The sequence below is a fragment of the Microchirus variegatus genome, assembly GCF_963457635.1.
Source record: "Microchirus variegatus genome assembly, chromosome: 16".
NCBI classification, from domain to species: Eukaryota; Metazoa; Chordata; class Actinopteri; order Pleuronectiformes; family Soleidae; genus Microchirus; species Microchirus variegatus.
In genome coordinates, this window is record NC_139817.1 from 23,751,739 (window position 1) to 23,774,074 (window position 22,336).

Sequence of the window (22,336 nt, forward strand, 5' to 3'; positions counted from 1 at the left end):
TTATATGGGCCATTTGGAAAGAAATTTCATTCTGATGGAGAGGGATGGTTTAGGATGTTAGGACGCTTTTGATGCTGCTAGAAATAAACACATGGAGGAAATGGGAGCAAAATACTGGCATGGAATCAACACTGTTTTCTTATTAGAGGCTTTACAAAAACTCAGAATTGTTGAATGTCTTGATGGTTGAAGGACGAGGAACACAGAGTTGAGGCTGAGCAGCAACAATGGCGTCTGTTTACAATACAGGCTGAAGTGAAGCTTCTTCTTCTACTGTTTCTGGAAAATCAAACACCTCTGCACATGTCCAAATTGTTTAGTCCAGTGATAAACATGTATATGCATCTCACAATTGCATGACTCTCATCCATACAACAGGTGAAGACACGTAGGCTGGAATGTAATGAACGGTGGAATCATTGAGCTCATAAACTGCCTGGAACATTATATTGGTGATATAAAGTTTAACCACAGCACTAATTTTACTTGATGTTTTTCACTGCAGGTATTTTATTATTATTTATTATTCTAGTAGGTCATTATCCTGACTACAAAGGCATTGATGTGAACCAAGCTTTGGAAATTTCCATGTCACCACCTCTTGTTTTAAGGTCAGATTTCAATAATCCAAAGACAAAGACAGGCTTTTAGCTAGGATTTTTTTAGAGTGTGTGTCCCCCCCCCCCCCCCCCCCCCTTGCCCTCTGGCCTCTCCTGCATTGTGCGCTGCTATAAGCGGGCTCTCCGTATCCAACACAGAATGGATTATTTCTCTATGCGCAGTTGTATCCACACATCCATATATGACACATACATAATGATCTTTATGACGAGGATCGAGTACAGTCGCGATGAAAGGGGATCCGAGTAGGTCTTAGTGAAACGCACTTTTCATGTTTTCACTCCGTGGTCTCAATATTTGTGTAGAAGACGCTCTAGCGCTGTAATTAAGGGAATGACAGATGCATCAGATGAGCTGATCTCTTTAGTTAACTGTTCAGAGAGAGAAGAGAGTTCTGTCGTGGGGAGTTCATAATCTGCGCTCTATGCAGTCAAGTTTCACTTTTGCGCAAAGAGACTTCGCAGCATTTAATAGGTGCTGTTCCACCGTGTCCTCACATTTTGTTGGAATAGTTTTATTTGTGTTCCAAACTGATCTTGGACAGACTCTAAGCGGGTAAAGACAGGCACGGCCAGCACGCGCCTATCTATACCCCGCGCATCATCACAACATCGTTTCGGTAGTTTCCGGGGGAAAAAATAGGGCGTCTTTAGGGCGTCTAATTTCGTATTATTTTCAGCCTGTGTTGGGACCAGTTTTATTTGATGTTTTGTGTTTAGTGAATGTCCACTAAGCATAATGGTTTAGCTTCCTTGTGTCCTCCATTTTAACAGCAACATAAGATCACTTATTTTTCTATTGAGCTAAAAGGGCATTCAAAATGGATCCAATCAGTGCTCCCAACACTCTCTGCTGGATGATGAATGCTGAAATAAGCACAGCACGGCCTCATTATGTAGCTATAGGCTGCCGCATGTAGGCATGTGTCAAAAGGCACATTATCATCCATTAACTGTGTTGCAGAAAAACTTACCGTTGTGTTAAATGTAGAGCTGCACATTATGCATACTTTACATTGAAGTCACACTTAACAAGAGTCTGTAGTTTTAGCACATACAGTACATTGAAGCTTCGGCTTGCTAGCACACATACATTTCACATCCCATCTCTCTGTCTCCACCTTCCCTCCCTCTCCATATGCACTTCCTCCAAAATTCACTGGCACTGTGTGCTGTGCAGGCATGAGATAACGTCCCAGAAGTTTTCCAAGGGCAAGACGAGTGTTCAGACATCAGAGGGAAGCCGCGTTGAGCCGAAGCTGATTCATTACATGTGTTGCATCTGCCTCCTATTAAACAGCCCAGAGCACTCCGTCTCTGCTGGTTTCTCACTTTCTGACTGCAAACTCTTTTCCCGACTCCTCTCCTAGACCTCGTCTCTCTCTCAAAAACTCTTTCCTTCTCTGTCATCTGCACCCTCCGTCTCCTCAGATGACATGCCTCAGCTCCCTGCTATTTCTCAGTGATCGAGTTAAATCAGCGTCTGTTTTGACCAAACATGTCCATACATGCAAAATGGACTCGTTTTTCTTTTTGCCATTCTGTGTCTGAAAGTCTGAAGTTCATCTTATTTCCTTTGAATGCTATTCTTTCCACTTAGATCCGTCACCATCAATCTGTGGAAGTCGTGAACCTGGGTTGTTTTGCTGCAAAGGCAACAGAACTAACCACTACACCACCCGTGTGGTCGTCAGTAACGCTGAGGTTGTAGGAGCGGTTGATTACTGTTGTGTGGCGGAAAATAAGCTCCGTTTTTAATCACATGTTGCTGTTATTCGCATTGGTGTTTTGCCGTAAAAGAGTTAAGAAACATAGCACGATTTAACTCAGACGAAATCCATTAAAGAGCCAATTTCTTACCTGATTAAAGAACACAGTCTAAAGTTAGATGGATTGGAAGTTTCAGACTCTTCTTCATCTAGTGTTTTTTAATCACTTGCTCATTTCCTTTACCTAACAATCTCATCTTCAGTGTTTTAATTATGTCGTGGTGAATGATAGCTCGTTGGAAGGTGTGTGTGTGTGTGTGTGTGTGAGACTTGTTAAAAGGGGGTCTTTTTGCAGCACATACCTACATCTGCCGTGGCTGATAATTATTTCAGATTACATTAGAGGAAATTAAACATTTCTTAACGTACGTGTGAGGGTGACAAAGTTATCGCGTATAGTGACGGCGGGGAGTGTGAATCTTGCACTTCCAAAAATGCAATTTTTTCGACTGCTAATAAGATCATTTTTAAGTGTTAAAAAATAATTAATGGTGTTGGAGCATTAAGGCACGCCTGCAGCTTTTAGCAGTGGTATGTAATGGTCATTGAAGTTTCAAAGCTATATTCATATTCTCAGTGTTTCAAAATGAGGTTTGACTGATAACGGTCGTCGTGCAGCTGTGCAAATCCCGATGAAAGGGCAGTCATAATTATTTTTGCAATGAACCAAATATATATGTCAGTATTGCTGTATAACGGTCTAAACCTGGATTTGCTTAACATTTTCAGAGCGCGCCGTTTTCTTTGATATTTAACCAAGAGTGGAAGTTGTGAAAAATCTGCGTGTAGTCAGATATTCTGTCATTTCGACATCTGTCTGGACTGCTGATCTTGTGCCGCAAACATGCTCTTATCAGCTGATAAAAGTGTTTACGCCGGCCTTATCTCTGTCCATTTAAAGGTTGAGGAGTCGAGAGCCATAACTGATAAATCCTTTTTCCGCACGAAACTGTTGCAGAATCTGTGATTGATGTAGCGTAAATATTGTTATGATGTGTCACAGCAGAGCAAAAAAAACATCCAGCGAGCATGAGGCAAATTTTATCTCACACTTGCAGACATCTGACAGATACAGATTTCTTCCTTAAATCATTGCTCGATGTTACAAATGCTCCATGGATGGTTTTTCATTCACTCATCAATGTACCTATTCCTGTCTTAATAATCCCATAACAGTATATACTGTAGGTGACATTCTTTTTAAAATAATGTAGAATATATAATCAATGCCAGTGATACTTTTGTTACGTTAGTTTTTTTCCTTCCAATTATATCAGTTATATTTCTTGGTTAATAGTATTTTTTTCTATGATGATGATGATGGTGATGATGAAGATCTCTCTTTCCTTCTGTTTATAACATTTGCTAATGTGTCCACATTACCTTGAAAATACTTTTACTGACTAAAAGGTCTCTGCTGAGATAATTACAGCACTGAGAGGTTACAGCAGCACAGACTTGAACAGTGAATGAATGAATCGTTCTCTCTCATACTTTTTCAAAAGGTCTGGCCCACCACTAAGTGCAAATGTGGCATTTACAATAGCATGTACCACAACCTGAAGTTATTTTACTGCGACTTTGAATGCACCCACACTTTCAAAAGTCAGAGTGAACTTTGAATTGCAAATAATTATGTGGAGTTTAAAGTAGAAGAACAAAAAAAAAAAAACACACAACATCCCAAGTGAATCCTATTTGAATGTGTCTTGCATAAATCATTTGCAAATTGCATTCACTCGCTTTCGACGCTTACAGTGTTTACAGAAAAATCCGGGCTGAGCCTTTATTTACAGAGCAACTGAAGTAATGAAGAGCAAATTGCAGATCCAGCGTTTGTCCCTGTGCTTTCCTTCCAATCACATCAGGAGCGTTTTGACATCATAGGCCCTAATTGTTGTTGGTAGCTTTGAGAAATGATTGCCTTGGAGTAGGGGGGGTGGGGGGGGGGTGCTTCTGCTGCAAGGCCTTGTGCTTATCAGTGAAGGGCAGATACTGCTCCTGTGGTCCTAGCTGACAGGTGTGTGGGTGTGTGTGTCTGTCTGTCTGCCGGTTGCGGTTGTCAGTGGACCCCCGGGACAGGTGCTGAGGGATGGTTTCATATTTGGGAGCAGGTGCACCTTCTCCCCCCCCCCCCCCTCCCTCCTCTGCTCTAGCCTTGTTCCCTCACTCCCCCAGGAGGCATATGGTGAGAGTGATTGGAGAGACCTGGGGCCCCACAGGGAGTGCTCCTCTCCCCAGTTCATCTGTTCCACACTGGGCCCTGCGGGACACTCCTGCTCTCCTCAGGTCCCTGTTGGCTGGGAATCAGGCCAAGGAGGCAGTTTTGCTTGCATTTTTACTGCTTTGTTGCGGTGTTGTGCGGTCACAGTGGTCACCCCCAGTTAGCATAACACCGTGCAGCATTCTGCATTGCAATCTTGTGCACAGGGCACTCGCTGAACAGCTTATAGGTCACAGCCTCTAATTTGTTTGTTCGGTCCCTCATTTATACACAAGTGTTGTTTTTAATCTCTCGACTCCTGTCGCGTCCTTGTGTCAGTGCTTGGAATAGAAACGCCATCTTGCTGCGATTTCACAGGCTCATATTTGTGAACCGGTGTACAAATGCGATGTAGTTCTGAGTGCACGAGGAAAGAGAGTTATGGGGGCATTTTAGGCCTTGTATAATATGTGTACCCCTTTTTTATGTGGTCATTTATTATGAGGCGAACTCTATGAATAATGTATGATTAAAAGGCGTAATGGATACGCTGGGACTCGTCAAAATAAAAGCAAGAATCCATTTGCTCTCCCTGTAGTAAATCTACTTGCTTGTCCTTGGGCTAATTTCCAACTTGGGACTTGGCGGTGGAGTGAGTGCATGTCTTCATAGCGGTTTCAAGGGAGGGGAGGTGTTGGTTGTGCTGTAGAGAGAGAGGAGAGAGAGAGGGAAGGGCGGAGGAAAGGCAAAATGAGACATGGATGGGGAACAAAGCCAGGAACACCTTTTTCCTCTTGATACCTTCCTCCTTTATCTCACTCTGTACCAGACTCTCTCCTTCCCTCTCTCTCTCAATGTCTTATGGCTCGTTCCCTTGTCTCTGAGCAGCTGCCACTTCTGAGCCTGAAGAAAATGAAGGCAGATGAATCAATTTGGCCTGTGGCCCTAAAGTGCACTTGTCTGCACCCTAGCTGGGGCGGGGGGATAATGAGCCGATAGATTGAGCTGGTGCTGGAGCCCAGCTCTGAGCGTTATGGTGCCTCTTTCTCTCTGCCCCACCACACCATCGGGCCCCCCCCCCCCCACACACAGACACACTCCGGGGGCCTCACTGAGCAGCGGTAGCAGCCTGTCGTTGGGTTAATGGGGGTGAGGGTCCTTTGCGCAGGACACTTTTCAGAACAAATTATAGGAAGGATCTGTATCCGTCCTCTTCAGCCCTTCCTTTCCTGTATTGCCCCCTTGGTTGCTCCCCGCCCTGTGCATGGGGAAACCCAGAGAGGAGATCGCGATAGATAAAAAAAAAAGTAGCAGGCGGGGACAAGGTCCAAGATCCTGGGGTAATGAGGATTGACACTGGGATGAGGCTGCAGCACAGACTCCCAGAGCGCTGTTGACAGGTGACTGCAGGCGAGGGGAGATGAGGCAAAGCGAGACCAGCTCGAGCGCGGAGAAGAAAAGCGAGGTCAAGACTAACAGCTCTTCCTATTCAAGGTGGAAAAGGGCGGGAGACCACACAGCTGTCCGATGCCCCTCTAAAACCTTCTACAAGGTGAAGGAGGAGGGAGAATCAAAGGAGCAAGACAACAAAGCATCACCTGCCAGCCTCCAGCCGGCTCCCTGCTGACAGGCTGCAGATTGATGGACACTGAAATGAGAGTGAGGAGGAGGAGGAGTGACGGTAAAAGGAAAGTTAGCCAAGCTTAGCATGAACTGGTGTGAACCACTTCTCTCTACGCTGAAGCCCCGGACCGGTCCCTCCCTAGCAGGGGGACTTCACCCAGGGTTAGAGCAGTATAAACGAGCAAAACCAAGTCAACACTACTGAACTTGTGGGGAAAATTAAGATGCTGTAGGGCCCTTTGAAGATAATTAAAGAGCACAGAGCTGCAGCCTCTAGAGAGGGAGTGCAGACATGTTCAATACCGAGACTAATGGAGCTAATTTCCAGTACATTATTCATGTAAAACACAGGCCCTGACTTAGCTATGGGTTTTCTGTGACTGCTGTCACTTCAAGCCAACTCCACCCCTACCACACAGTCACAGATTAATCACACACACTGTTTCAGTCAGGTTAACCTTGCCCTGATACAGTGTGGGTTAAATCTCCAAGGTAAACAAATGTAATCCTGACAACAAGTGGCCAAGACATCGTCAAAGGCACAGTGAAAAGGGCATTACGACCTTGAACTATGTCACCAGTCATTACCAATAACATCTCAGTAGAGACCATTAACCCCACCCTTAAGCTCACTAACTTCTCCTTTTACAGTAATGAGTAGACAAAAAAAAGGAAAAAAACAATACATGAAAGCTGTATAGTTGGGAGCTTAGGGCCAATTAAACACCTCCCCAGACAGGAAATTAATCCCAGCCTTAATCACAGGCAGTCAGGTTTGTCAATCTTTTGTCAGAGTTGGTGAATTCCAGCCTAGATCAATTGTTCGCCTGTCCTGTTCAACATCGGCTCGGGGAACGCGGTCCTCGTGTGCGGCATCATTAACCTCGGTGCCTAATTAGACACTGTGCTCTGATCAATAGCCAAGTTGATTGCTGACTGCGTAATGAAGTTTCAGGCCCCAGAGGAGACCGAAACTATTTGTGCACCTTCAGGAATTTGTCGGCAACACTGATGCCGGGTAAACAAAGTAATCAACGGCTGCACTTGACGACAACGCGTCACAGACTGCGCCTCAATGTTCTGTCTCTGCCACCGTGCCTGCCTGCCTGCCTGCCGAGGGGGAATTTTCTCTTTGTGCTCTCACTTTGAGAGAATAAAATCAAAAAGGCCACCATCTATTTTGAAATTCAAGACGTGATTAGGCTGACAGCTAGTAGAGAGAGAGAGAGAGAGAGAGAGCGAGGCGGAGGGAGAGGCGGGTGGAGGTGGAAGTCAAACCTGATTAGGCCCACCTGCCAGGTTTCTCTTCCTCCCATCTCTGCAGCGTGATTGCTTGGCGGCAGCTCCCCTCCTCTTTCTCCACCATGCTCGCCCCATCCCACCCTCATTCTGTCACTGTTGAACTCGGTGCACTGCTAATGCCCCTTGGCCAATCAGCATGCCTGCCCTGGCGGTGGCAGGGTAATTAAAAGGGAATTGTGTCTACTTGGCATGTGAGCTGGTGGGCATAAGGGTAGACAAACACTCTCTCTCTGCCGCCTTGCCTCCCTCCATCTCTCCCAGCCAGGTGGTAGCATGCAGGACCTGTCAGATTAGCTGATGACCCTTTTAATTCTAGCCCAGCCGGGGGCCATAATTGATATTTACCGGGAAAGGTTAATTGTAGCAGTGATCTGCTTAAATTACAGTGGAGATCAGGAGACCGGGGCCAGCCACCGGGGGAGCTGCTACACGCAAACTGCTAGTCAAATGGATTACACCCCGCGGCCATCGCCACTGTACTCCAAGGTGGGGAAGCAGCATGGGACATTGTGATTGGCCGGTGCTGCACTAGCACAGACTCTTCCATGCTGAGCGCGCCAACCTCCCATCTGGCCAGGAATTTGGATGCACGCCAAGTGTTTTCTTTTTTCTTTTTTTTGATGGCCTGCAATAAAACAACCCATCCATGTTGGCATTAGACTTGCCATGATGTGGGTGGCTGAACACACATTCTGACATTTGTACCATTAAGCTGCTAAAACGTGATGGTTTGTTCCACTGTTTGACCTTTAATTTGATTTATTAAATTGTCTCCGCCAAGTGTAATCTTTTTTTTTTTTCTTTTTTTCTGTAGATGTCGTCGGGGGTAGATGTGGAATTATGTTTAACTTTGTTTGCAGTTGAATGTTTCTTGCCTCATGTGCTTAATGAATGTGTCATGTTGTGAGGAAAAGGAGGAGATGAACCAATTTAAGGCGTTAATCCAAACTTCTTTCTAATTCTACTTGTTCGCTTGTTAATGTGCCAGGTAATTTGACCAAGGGCCCTTCTATGTGGAGATTGCATGTTCTAATCTTGTGCACATGAGTTCTTTCTGGATACTCTGGTGTACTCCTACAGTCCAAAAATACACACCTGTTCTTGTATTTGTAACCTGTTCACTACCTTATTAGGACCGGTAGTCCTCATGGAGACAAAAAAAACAGATTTTAATAAAACAGAACCTTATTTTTGAGCAAATGGTTTTGTTTAGCGCTAAGAGTTTAATTGTGATTAGTGTTCGGCATTAAATGGTAGTTTTTGGCTGTCCAAATGAATGGACGTCAGTGTTATAAGAATATCTGAGTGTGCTTATATATTTGCGAAATATTGTCAGGAAATAACTCTCATCTCACACTTTACATATATTTTTTTATCACATGTTTAAAACAGTCATATTAAACACACGTTACTGTACTGTACAGTAGTACTCCATGCATGTCAGACTATCCATGCACACACATATGATAATCATTTGTATGAACATTAACATTCTTATTTTAAATATTATTTAAAAAAATTTGTCTATTCAAATTGTAAATAAACTGTTATTTATTCATTTTTATTTGTATATACAATATAAATTACCCACAACAATCGACAAATTTCGACATGTGTAAATCTTGTTTTTATTTGTAGATCACGTAACAAACTTGTTTGCTGTTACTGAGACTAATTTCACTCCTTGTCGTGCACAGCTGGGTTTACTCAGTTGTTGCTGTTGCCGGCTGCTATGACTAGCACCAGTGGGTCGAGGGTTCGGAGCTGCGGGTGCTTTTGTTACAACCAGTTCTGCTTTGCATTTACCCAAAGCACAAACTGTCTGAGACTGAGCACGAGGCACCACATTGACTCTGTGTTTCCCTCAGGTTAATAATAGCAGGGCCACAGTCCGGTGGAAGTCTGTCAGAGCCATTGTAGTTGTGTTGTATTGTTATACATGGCTGCCTAACTTGTGGAGTCAGTTAAAAATCCCAGTGAGTGATGGGAAACGAGATAGAATTCAAGTTTGAGCCTCGACCGATGGTTTTGTTCTGCCATGTGATTTATTACAGTGACAGAACCTTTCATATGAAATGGATGGTTCAGATGCTCAGTGGCTGAAGCGCTAGTTTGGAGTCAGTAAAGTTATTAATGTGTCAGATGTCATTTGAAGCTCAGTGCACAGTCCAATATGTAACTTGACTGAGAGATACTGGGAAATGCAGTCCTGTGGGGATGAAAGACGATATCAGCATTGTGTAAACTCACAGTGGTTTGAATGATATGGACTTTGTTTACCATTAAAATGAAGCTCTACCGTTCAAAAAGGTTATTCCTGCCATTTTAAAAAGTATATATAATGTACACTTACAACAGAGCTTCTGTCTTAAAGGAGCTGTTCGCAGGAAATGTATCGTATTACGATAACAATGGTACCGACAGTTTATTCATTCATGAGTGTCACTGCTCGTAGCTAAATAGTGTGGTTTATGCAGGATTAGTTCCTTAGATACCTGGCAACCTTGAGTCTCAGGGGAGCGAGGATGGATTGACAACGTAGTACCTGTTTTAAACTCTAGTTGGACATCTTACATACACATCCTTTAAAGGTGCCAAACGTAAGAATGTGGCCAAAAATGGTTACTACATTCAAATTCAAAATACCAACGTCTTTTAGGTTACGTTTTCTGACGTAACGGCAGCTGAGACTCTACTGACTGCAATGATTGTTAGACGGCGGTAGGTGGCGCCACATGCCAAAACATGATTTCATAACATAAACATTATTTGCAGTCTGCAAAATATTTTTTTTAATGCAAATATTTTGGCTGTACTGTTGTTGGTGAGTTCAAGTATGTTATATGAACATTATTCCTGAGTCTCTGTGACATATTAGGAGGATTTTATGGCCAGTTGCTTTAGATTTATTACATAATGCACCTTTAAGTGTCACTGCTCGTAGCTAAATAGTGCGGTTTATGCAGGATTAGTTCCTTAAATACCTGGCAACCTTGAGTCTCAGGGGAGCAGGGATGAATTGACAACGTAGTACCTGTTTTAAACTCTAGTTGGACATCTTACATACACATCCTTTACATGTCTAATGAAATTACTATGAAGCAGCGATTCAGGATTCATGTGGCAGGTACACAACTTCAAAAACGCTATTAAAAACGCTTTTCTTGCCTTCCCTACAGATCAAACCTTTGGCACCACGTCCTGTCAAAGTCAGTGAAGATGAGACGGTCCAGGAGCTCAGCCGACCGCACAGGAGCAACTCCAAGGAACAGCTCAGCGAGGTGAGTCTTTGGACAAGACCTTCAACCTTTTCACAGATCTCCTACAGAGAGACACGGTATCCACTTTCACACGCTAAAGCAGTGGACCCCTGAAGTGGGATACAGAGAGCGAGCGGATGACAGCAACACTGAGTCTGAGATCAGAGGGCGGGTAGTGCAGCAGCTCCTGGTGTTTCCAGCTTTCACCTCATAAATCCCCCGTGCACTGGGAGGGGAAAAAAATGGTTGGCTTGAAACACACAGACAGGAAATGAGCGTCACCTAGTTGGCCTGGTATTATTAAACCAATGTGCGGTTAAATGTGGACATGACCTAACGCGGTTCTGCCAGGTGCGCGCTGACCTCACTGACCCCGGAGTGGAACGAGTTAAAGGAGCTGTTCCAATTATCGCTGCACTGGCTACCATATGTTAGCCCATTTACAGGATGAGTAGGCGGCAAAGGGAAATAGAGGCCAGGCATTGGTTCAGCATAAGGGATGAAATAATGCAATTTAGATACAATATAGAGGAAGTAATGAGAATTTATGCAAAATCCCATGCGGCTCATTTTAAATGAATGTAGAAATTTGCTTCCTAACTAATGCCTGTCAAGCAGGCCTCCCAAACCTAAGTAAATTCAATCAGACTATTCATTTCGCTGACAAAAGCAGGTGGAGCGAGAATGTGAGAGAGAGAGAGAGAGAGAGAGAGATAATGTGTGAGAGAGAGAAGGCAGCATTCTTTTCCTGTAGGGCTAAGAATGAGAGAAACAAAAAAGATTTTAATGAACTGACTGAATACATTGTTTTATGCTATTTGGCATTCCAGTTGAACATTCAGCTTCATGAGGAGGGGGGAAAGAATCCAACTTCATCCTCTCTTAATATGAAAAAACCTTGCTGCTCTGTTTCTCCCATGCACTGCCACCCCATACCCCCCCCCCCCCATCGCCCAACCCCCCATCTTGAATTTGTGTAAAAGCCTGTCTTTTAATGAAAAAGTCAGGAGGAAGAGGCGGGCTTGTCAGATAAAAGACCGACGCTGGTTGACAGCTCTGACAGGGATATACGACGTGCACCGAGGAGGAGGAGGAGGAGGAGGAGGGAGGTAGAGTGAGTATAGAAGTGGTGGAGGTGGTGGTTGATGCAGTGATGGTGGGAGGTGGGGAGTGGTGGGTAGAGCGGGGGGGGGATACAAGGATGAAAATTGCAGGCTGTAATCGCCAACAGTGTTAGATGTGGCATGTCTCTCTAATCTGCTGCCAAATAAATGGCGCACAGACGTTGATCGTTGTAGCCATCCATATCTATTATCTCTCTCTCCCTCGCTCTGCCATATTTACCTTTCTCTTTATCTGTCTGTCTGTGCATCTGTTCCTCTCTCTGCTGGCTCCTCCCAGTGAAGGCCCCGGACAGCACCGTGTTATTGTCTTCCCTGAATTTCTTATTTTTCTCAGCTACGTAAAGATCTCCACCACTACACTGAGAGCTCAGCAAAATAAAAAAAAATAAAAAATACTTTCCACCACATTAAAGTGGCACCGCAGCTTTAAGAGCTCCTAACTAATGATGCTGCATCGGCAATGAGTAAAATGGATTCCTCTTGTCTTGCCGCCAAAGGAAATAGAGACAAATGCTACATGCGGACGCGCCCGCCTGTAAAAACAGTCATGCATCAATTTGGAAGCAGGGGGTAGGAAAAAAAAAATGCAGGGGATGCTATTTGTTCATTGCCATGGTTGGGTCTTTATCTGTTTATTTTGACTAGGTAATTGTGCCTGCGGTGCAGCGGGGCCCCGGCACTAAGCCACACAGGGATTAGGGAAATGTGAAGTGGTGGAGGGGGGTGGCTTCCACTGCATCTGTGTCCTGCGGAGGAGAGGGCAGCGTGGGGCTGTCACGGTCTCCCACACCCTCCTCTAAACCACCCATACCCACCCACATTCACCCAAACCCACCCACCTACCCGACCTTCCTGCTGCAGGGGGCACATGCGTTCACATCGACTTCCCTCATCTCGGTCCAGTGAGCTTGGCTCTTGGCCTCCACGCAATGACAAAAACCAATAGTCGAAGTTGAGAGACGACGGAGTAGACCCTCCTCTCTCGTCGCCATGTTTTTTTTCTCCCTTTTTTTTGTACGAGAGTGGAGGAGGGGGCATGGAAATGGGTAGAGGATTAGGGGGCGGATTTACTAACATTTCTCTTCTCTGGGGCTGTTTAGTTAACCCTTAAATGCCGCGAGCATCCGCCCCATCCCTCTCACCACCAACCACAGAACCTTTTTACCACACACACACACACACATGCACTTGTCCTCTTCCCTCCCCCACACTCCCTCTCTGGGGCGGGTTCTTAAATCCTTTTGAAGTCCTAAGCGCTGCAGAAATCCATTGAGAGCCATGTATAATGGCTTTTAAGAGAGAGTGTTTAGCTGTATGCCGACCCTATGGCTTATGAACCGCTGGCATTTTAATGGATCCCCCCCTTTCCCTCCCCTCTTTTCCTCCCCTCACCGGCACTAAATCCAATGGATTGTCCCTCATTATCATTTAAATAAGCCTCTCTTTCTGCTCAGAATGCTCCAAGTTGAATGAACTCTACGTAGTAGGGCTAATTCCAAATGGCCTTGGCCTCCCACCACCTATGCACGGATCTACTCACACTCACACAAACACATGTATACGCGCACGCATTGAACTGCAGTCACAACATGCACACAGACGACAGCGTGAACACCCTGTTTGGCCCCTTTTTTCTATCTACATATTTCTGTCCTCTGTGCAGCTCCACCCCACCACTCCTCTGGTCGCGGTAGTGAAGGTTACAGAGTGGTTGAGCAGAGTGGGAATAGCCTTTTTGATTCCCGCAGAGTCTGCTTTCCGGTTTTGCGGCAGGGCTCCCGTCTAATCGTCACCACAGGATCTGTCCTGTGAATCACAGTGGCAAACTGACACGGAGGCCTGGAGAATGGATGAGGGGCAGTGGGGAGGGTGCAAAAACAAGGGAGGCCGCAGCAGTGAAGGTGTGGGGGGGAGGTCGTGTGGATTGGAAGGTGGACCTACGGATAAAATTGGTCTTGCAGAAAAGTCCTCTCTAGAGACCAAAGGGGGAGAGATTGGCAATCTAGACAGAGGAATAAAAGCAGTGAAAAGTGGAAGTGGGAGGGCGGGATTTGGAGATTGGTATTCGTGCTGGGCGCTGATGGACAGGACCAGAGAACAGAACAAACCCCAAACCGTTTCTGTCTTAGTCCTGGATTCTTACAAAGCACCGGCGTGGTTTGATGGACTACAGCACATCACACATATCCCAGAATGCATGAGCTATGTATTCCGAATGCAAACGTCAATCTGACGACATCATACATTATCCAAAGTGACTTTGTTTTAACCAAAGGTCTCACAGCAATGACAATACAATGACTATTACAGATGGAATTTTTGAAAACACAAAATAAAGTGAAATAAATAAATGTTTTTAAACATAGTCTTAAAAGAACCCTAGGTTCAGTTATCAGATATCTGAGGTTTTATTTCGAAGAAAACTCAAATGAACTGTCAGCTGACGTAAGTGATTGTTTTTCAAGTGAGTGTGGGTCAGCTGCCCCAGTGGTAAAAGCCAGAATGTAGGGGAGTGATGTGTGATGGGCGGGAGTAACATGGCAGGGCGGGTAAAAGGTTAACGTGAATATTGATATTAAAGCGCCGCTGCTTCATCATGTCTGTGTCAGCGAGGGGAACGCTCCTTAAAGGTCATCCCTGTTCTCCTTCTCTCTCCCTACAGAGTTCCACTCACTCGCTGTCAGGCCGCGGCTACTCGGTAAGTGACATTTTCATGCTTCATGGCTTTACGGCAGAATTACAATCTCCAACGACCCGCTTTATGGCCCCACCGCTCGACATTTTAATTATGTTAAATAGAGTAATGGAGAAATCATGATATTAGGAACATTAATTCTGGCTGACTGACTGATTAAATTGCGGGAAGGTGTCTTGCGCTACCTTGGCGAAAAGAGCCTCCTTTTATTGGCATCGATCAGCGCCATTCCGCGATGCTGCAATTTGGCTGTCAGAGTTTTATGTCTTCCTCCAGTGACTGTCGGTGCAGGATCCATTTGCTCACAGATCAGACAATATGCCTAAAAGCCTTTTAAACCCCCCCCCACCACCCCACATCTATGCAATAAATAAAATTTCTCACCATCAGAGAAATGCATGTACATTTACACCCTCGGGAAGATTCATAGCAGTTAAACATGTCTTATCGTTTGCTGGAGCTGGCTGTGCATTAAGAGTCAGTGCGATGGTCTTTATCATAGAGCGTGTGGAGTGTTGTTCAAGGTAAATGTGCCCGAGAGGAATATTTAGCGACGCCGTGGAAAACAGGAGGCGAATCTTTCCAAACGCACAGGACTATTTTTATCCCGTGAAGGCATCTGTTGCCTTGCCCCAGTGTGTTTTTTTAACCGTACATTTGTGCTCTTCCCCTCCCATTGTTTCAATGATGTGTCTCGTCTCTGGGTAATAGAGACAGCGGTCGTCCTTTATGTCCTTTGCTTAAAGGGGAACTCGTAAGAGGAGCATTCTTTAAAGTGTGCTACTTTTAGCTGATGAGTGGCATATGGCGGTTCTTATTGCAGCTTGAAAGCAATCATCCAGACAAACAAAACAACTATAAATGGTTTGTCATCGTTAATCTGCCTCAAAGGACTGCAGTTAAAGTGCCAAACAAAGCGTTACTTCAAAAGGAATTGATCTCGTGCGATCTTTTTTTATCATTATTATTATTATTTAGTTTTAATAGAACATGTCACATTGCTATTCCCCAGCAGCCGCGTACTCGCAGATGGATGAAAACAAACAAGACCTTCCAAAAAAGCTTGTGGAGCCCTTTGGCTCAAGCTGTCAGTTTGAGTCGGCAGGGAACAAGGCCTTCTCTTTATCTGAAAACAGGAGGGAGGGAGAGAGGGCAGACGTAGAGATGGAGGGGGGGGGGGGGGGGGGGGGCTTGTTGGTGGTGCTTTGGAGGCAGGGTCTTTGTGCAAGCAAAGCAAAGTCCAGTTACAGGGGCAGGACGTTTCAGGTTGTCTTGCCCCCTCTCCGGCTCTGCAGTGGAGCTGTCTGCAGCGTTTGCAGCCACAGGGCACCTCCCGGGTGCTGAGCTTTGACTCTCAATCTGCTCTGCTGCCACGTCTGCCTGATTTCTGGGGTCTCCTTATCTGTAAGTGCTCCAGGCTTTTCCAGTGTGATGGTTGCGGGAGCGGGGGAATGGGGTGTCGGGTCAGGGGGCTCCGGGGAACTGCCAGTTTCACGGAGCGACTTTGAGAGGAGGAATAGGAACAAGAAAAAAGGCCAGAGGCAGCGGAGAGTGTTAAACCAGTAACTGGTTTTAATGTTGTGGCTGATCAGTGTGTGTGGGTGGAGGGCTGGTTGTAAAATAGGGTGGTGGGGGTGGGGGTGTGTGCGAGGGTCAACACGGCAGGCACAGAAGTGCAGTCAGCACCACCGGGCACCAGGAGAACAAACAAGGCCACATATTTGCTGGTTTGGTCCCAGGAGCAGATCACAAACAATCAAAAATATCAAAATAAAAAAAAGCTGCTGGTGCATCGGGGCTGGTTAACTGTCACAAGGCAGTAAGAGGTAAAGAATGAAATTTCTCCTGACAGTTTGTTTTCTACTTCTCTGGGAGATAACGCCTCTTCTTGTTTATGTTTCCATACGTCTCCCCCCCCCTCCTCCCCACCCCCCCCTTATGCTGCCTGCCAGGCTTGAATAGCCTCATTTGAATGGTTTATACAAGAATGTAGAGAAAGTTTCCGGGCTTTAGTGCAGCACTCGTGAAAAAGGGAAATCGGAGCCCTGGAGTGTTTTGGACACTGCAACTACCTCCACACAAGTGTTTGGTTGTTGCATACAGAACACAGTCGGCTGGTTTCATTTCACTCGAGAAAATTGTGCACGTTATAGATAAAAGTTGTATATTTTACCGATTAGTTTTTCTTTTTACTTGCTTGTTAAAAGACAAACCAACAGAGAGCATACGCAGACTAATAGTCCACCAATTGGCAACTCACTGAATGCTTAGATATTAATAATACTACAAATTAATGTATGTGATTATGTACGTCAGAACTATGATCCCATGGTACTGAGGACACGCAAACATGCAATAATGAGATAGATGATGAAAATGTGGTTAAAGTGTGTTAAATGTAATTCAACACATTCTAATATATACAGTATATATGTATATATATGTATGATTGGCATAATGTATAAGCACTGTTTCTGTCTGTGCCTCTGCAGCCAGTGCTGTGTGTAGTTAATGTTTTCCACGCCGTCTCCGTGACTGAATAAAAAGTGCGAGTACATAAAGTAGATAGTAATCCAGTGCCAATATCCATCCTCTTCTCAAAAACAATTTCACTCGGTTGTAAAAAAAAACGAGACATACATTCATTACATGGTGTGTTTATTCAGTTGATGCCATTGCAAGATGTGAAATCACGACCGGTCGTTCATCTCATATTCAGGTTTGAGGGCTAATCTCTGGACCAGTGAGTCCAGCAGCAGAGATATGCAGAGGCAGGACTTGCTATCTCGCTCTCTCTGTGGAAGACTGGCTATGGAATTGTTTATCAGGCAGGACTCTCTCCTGTCTGCTTTGTGCAGGCTTCATTATAGCCTCAACTATGTTTGGGAGACAATATCTGTGCCCTGTTTCCTGCACCGCTAACTGCTTGTTGTTCCAGCAGAGATGGTCCCAGGCTCTGGGCCGATTTATCATCCTCTCAGGAGTTCCTTGATAAAGAACCGAGCATATCCCCTCCACGCCTGGGAGATATGGGCTGCAACAGATGCAGAAAATGTCTAAAAAAAAAATGTACTGTGCAGAAGCCGTGATGTTTTAGCCGAGCGAGAAACACAACACACCTCTCTTTCATTTCAGATGTGGCGATTGAGCCACTGTCGTTCCACTCCTCGTCTTTTGAAACCACCCAAGGCCAACTGATGTTTTCACACACGATAAAAAAACACAGAGCTTTGTCTGTGGCTGTATAATCGGACGTGTCGGTTTTGAGGCGTTATGTCTGTGATGTCAGAGAGTAAAACCTTTGCCGGAGCGTTTGGGTTGAGCGCGAGTGCTCGGAGCTCGCACACACACACCCGTTTTTCATTTCCCCCAGCTCGGGTTGTCATAATCATATTTAACGCTGAACGACTCTAAAACTCTAAACAGAGCTGTCTCAGTGCGTTCTTACACAGCCTTGTTTTAATTGATTTGGCATTCACGGCCTCCACATTGAGGCAAATAGACTTCCCTGCCTGAGTGATGAGGCTTTTTACAAGATCTTTATCGAATACAAGGATTATGTCACTTAATTACAATAGAAGCCATTAAAAGCGTTACGCTTTATTTAACCAAACGACACTGATTCAGTGGATTAAATAATAAACACAGCAATTGGATGAAATTGAGTGTAAATGATATCCTATACTTTCACAGCAATCCACGCCTTTGTTCCTGTACACTCAGTGATATCTCCAAACTTTATCTTTACCGCAGTGTCTTACTGTGTGGCCCCTCCCCTCGTCTCTCACTCTGCTTGCTTTTCAGTCAGATGTGCAGGTGTCTTCATACCACCAGCTCTGCACATGGTGAAAATTAGTGAAGGAAACCACAAGCCCAGTAGGAGTGGGTCGGGGGCCTGACATTGTCCTCTCCTTGGGGTGGGGCGCTGCCTGTCAGAGGCCTCTCTATGAGGGCTGTCCGCCTTGAAAAACCTATTTGTTTATCCCCGTGTGCGGTCCGGCCTGAGATCCAGGCCCTGCTGCTCTCTGCACACCGGGGATCTGGGCTGTTGCCGCTAGCAACAGATAAAAATTGCTGTTAACCACAGCAGGGCCCACAACACATCAATCAACGGGTCTGCAGATAAAGGCTGCGGGCTTCAGGGGCCCCGGGTGAATGGCACAGTTGAAAATCCTTTTCCAGTGGCTGAGCACTCACAGCTCTGGCAGCAGAGGCCTGCTGTCATTCAGAGTCGAGGAGGCAAACTTCATTTTCAGCAATGCAGCTCAGGTTTTGTTCTAATGGAGATGCATTAGAACGGCACCAGCAGAAAGGAGACTCTGGGAGAAGTCATTTGAATAAAAAGGCGACACTGTGAATTAGCGTTGACTGGGCTTCAGAAAAACCAGCCCCAGCATAGTTCAGTTGTTCCAAATGAACTCTTAATTGCTTTTGCCACTTGGCTTTGCTCTTAAGGCCGCTTAAAAGCGGGGACGTTCGGCTTCACTGCATTGCACATACCCCCTTCATTACCACTGAATTGAGATCAACGATTGGAAATGGCTGGAAGCTTTAGCCCAAAGGCCCAAATTGGCATTTGTACAAAATATTTTTTCACCAGAGGTGACTTAAATGGTTCATTCTAACCTTTTTCAATCGAGTTCCACCAACCCTTAACGCAAATGTATGATGATGACTTTCAGGCTGCGTAATGAAAAAGAACAATACTGATCTTTTCTTATATTAAATCCAGTTAATGTATTCCCAGATGGAGCTCTGTGCTATCACCCATGCTGGAGTTAGTCCAAATGAAACACAGGCTCTCTTGGGTAAAAGCATTAGTTTTATCCCCCTAAGCCCAGCCTTGATTATCATCACTCTTAGTTTGTCCTGGATGCACTGTCCCCTAACTCACATTTGCCCCACTTTAAACAAATAGCCCTATAATGTAACAATCACACAATGCTCTGTGGATTTGTTTACTGCAGCCTTTCTCCCTATTAAGTTTCACGGACACTGTAGACAAATAAAGTGGTAATTCCACTTTATCATATGTTACATATACCACAATCAAGCAGCAATTACATGCTCCTTCCATTTGTAAGAGCTCCCAGCGCCGACGTGGATGTTTTAATGAGGGCTGTAATGAACGCTCAGGGTGTTTGGCAAGTCTCCGAGATGTTGCCGGGGCTTTTATGGCTCCCCATTATAACGTACAATTTGCATCAGCAAATTACAATGCTCCATATCATTATCCTGCACCAAAGCCCGATCATAAATTAGAGCTCCAATTACAAAACATCTATCTGGGAACAGGGAACGATGACACCCACCAGAAGCGGGCGGGGGGGGGGGGGGGGAGAGGAAACCTCCTGTGGATTGTGGGATGAGACATCCATAAAGGTGTGATATTCTCATAAAAATGTCTTTATGGGGAATTCATGCCTCCCAAAAGAAACGGAGCATTTTTTCGGAGGAAAGAGCGTCTGCTAGATCAGTTCTGGCACTTCCATATGTCATATTTCACAGCGCGCTGCACATTGAACTTTGTGGTATTTTAATCCCCTTCCTTCTGTTAAGCACAACGCCCACTGATTTCAGACGATAGCCGACACTTCTCGTAGTCATCGTGCGCCCGTCCATTCGGCTGCGCGGCGGCAAAAAAGAGGACCTCGTCTGTTGTTTCTCAAGTCAGACCCGGCGATGTTGCTGTCTCTTCCAATCTCCCTCTCTTTGACTCTCTCTCCCCATTTTCTTTGGCTTGATTATACACTGGAGGGAACATAATAAATCATAGAGATTTATCACGTCGCAGCTTATTAATTCACAAGTGTAATATTAGTTTGTGTGGTTTAAAGAAGCAGGCATTGCGGCATCGCTTCTCTTCCCCAAAGAATCTTGCGGAAGCATCTTTTTAGTTTTGGCAGAACCTGATGAATAGCGGTATATTTTTTTTTTATATGATAGGAGTTTTTATTTCCTACTGTGAGTGTTGCTGCCTCTCACTCTCGCTTCTTCCTAAGAACCTCTTGCACTGACTATTTGATAATCCACTGTTGCCTCAGTTGTTATGCTGTAAACAAACAGCAGTGTTCCTGTGATGACTTGTTTTTTCCGCGTTATCTGCGACCTGTGGCCAAATCTCACGTGGAGAGGTGGAATGAAAAGGCATGCGATTGCTGCAGGTGCCACGCGGAAACCACCTTTGCTGATGAGACAAAAGGCCTGCGGGTCTCCCTCAAACCCACAAGAGCTCCTCGACGCCGCGCAAACAAAGCCTGAAATTAAGAGCAGCCAGAGGCAGGCCCCGTTTCCACAGCACAGATAAAGTGCTCTTTTTTCACGGCTGTGGTGGATTTCCCATATGGAAATATACAAAATAACGTTTTGGAATTTTTAGTCACAGATTTTGAGCGCGCAGGTTTTTCCATCTATGTTTTTTCAAACATTCACACCTCCCACCACTCTTTCTGCGATCCATTTTAAAGGTACAAAAACCCTCCTTGTATAGCCTATATCCTGGAGGGTGTCAGATGATGTTTAATTCATTTTTTTTTTTTTTGCATTTTAACCCTGCACATCTGTAGGATGATATGCATTCATCTTTTGCTCTTTTTTTTTTTTGGCTGCAAAGCCACAGCACCGAGGATAACGGCAAAACCCTTCCTTCAATTTGAGAGGTCATGAGATGAGAGAGACATTATTCCATATTCACAAACACCCCCAGCAATTATTCTAGCTATCTGTAATGTTTCTTTGACTCTGTTAGGGTTAAAGCCCCCACCCACCTCTTTTTCCGAAAAAACCTGAACAAGAAAGTTATACTAAGTAGGTCATGTTCTGCCACTCGTCTTCTAATCACTCAATGAAAAGAACACGATTTTCTTCCTCTTGTCAGAGCCCGTGAGCCTCACTCCTGGGATTTCAGTGAGCAATGCACACTCATTTGATTTTCCCCGATATGTTTTCTCCTTTTTCTTTCTCTCTCCGCACTTTTTACGTTCCATACGTCGTATCTGACAGTTCATAAGCAACTTCTGTCTTTCTTCCCCCCTCCCCCCCTTTCTGTCTGTCTGTCTGACAGTAACAGCAGGTAAGGTATAAGATTACAGGAGAAGCCGGGGCAATTATACCTCCAGCTGATGCTGGTGTGTTTATGAGGAGAGTAACTGTTAATGACAGCGTTGTGGTTTCTCCAGAGGCCGCAGCACAGCTTTGGGAAACCTGCTGTTTTTGTCAGCCTAGCGTTCTGCCTTGATTTTCCCCTTCTTTTTATTTTTTCCTGTTCTCCAAACCGATTTTTGTTCTTCCTCTCTCCCACGCCTCGGCGACACTCAGAGCCTTCACTTTGAGGTGCAGTGTGTCTGTGTTGTTCTGCGAATGCTTTGATTTTTGCCTTTTGGGCAAACGGAGGCACCGAGCGGATACAGATTTCCAGTAATGTGCTCAACCAGCAGGTGCCGACTACACGGAGATGCAACTAAAAATGGCTTCTCTGGGTCATAGCAGCTTGGCTTGGTAAAACACATCAGTATACACATATATATAGAGGTAGGAATACACAGATATGTAGCAGTGTTTGCAGCTGTTCTCTCTCCAGGGTTTGGGCTGCCAGACCACACTTCCCTCTACGTGCTTTCACACACAGCAGGCAGATCTCAGCGATTGGAGAGGAGTTAGTGTTTAGATAAGAGAGATTAATCATAATTGCAAGACATTTCCAATGTCTAGCAATGGCATTCTCCTGGTAACTACTTCTGG

General features: G+C 45.1%; 1 protein-coding gene across 4 annotated transcripts in view; it reads left to right on the top strand.

The window, feature by feature from the left end:
• Positions 1–22,336, top strand: part of fbrsl1 (fibrosin-like 1) — a 306,180-nt gene that overhangs the window by 126,014 nt on the left and 157,830 nt on the right. For all 4 annotated transcript variants that reach the window (XM_083903205.1, XM_083903207.1, XM_083903206.1 and 1 more), the window contains exons 3-4: positions 10,697–10,798; positions 14,564–14,599. In XM_083903205.1, coding sequence (XP_083759331.1) covers positions 10,697–10,798; positions 14,564–14,599 — 138 coding nt within the window. The remainder of the gene's footprint in view (positions 1–10,696; positions 10,799–14,563; positions 14,600–22,336) is intronic.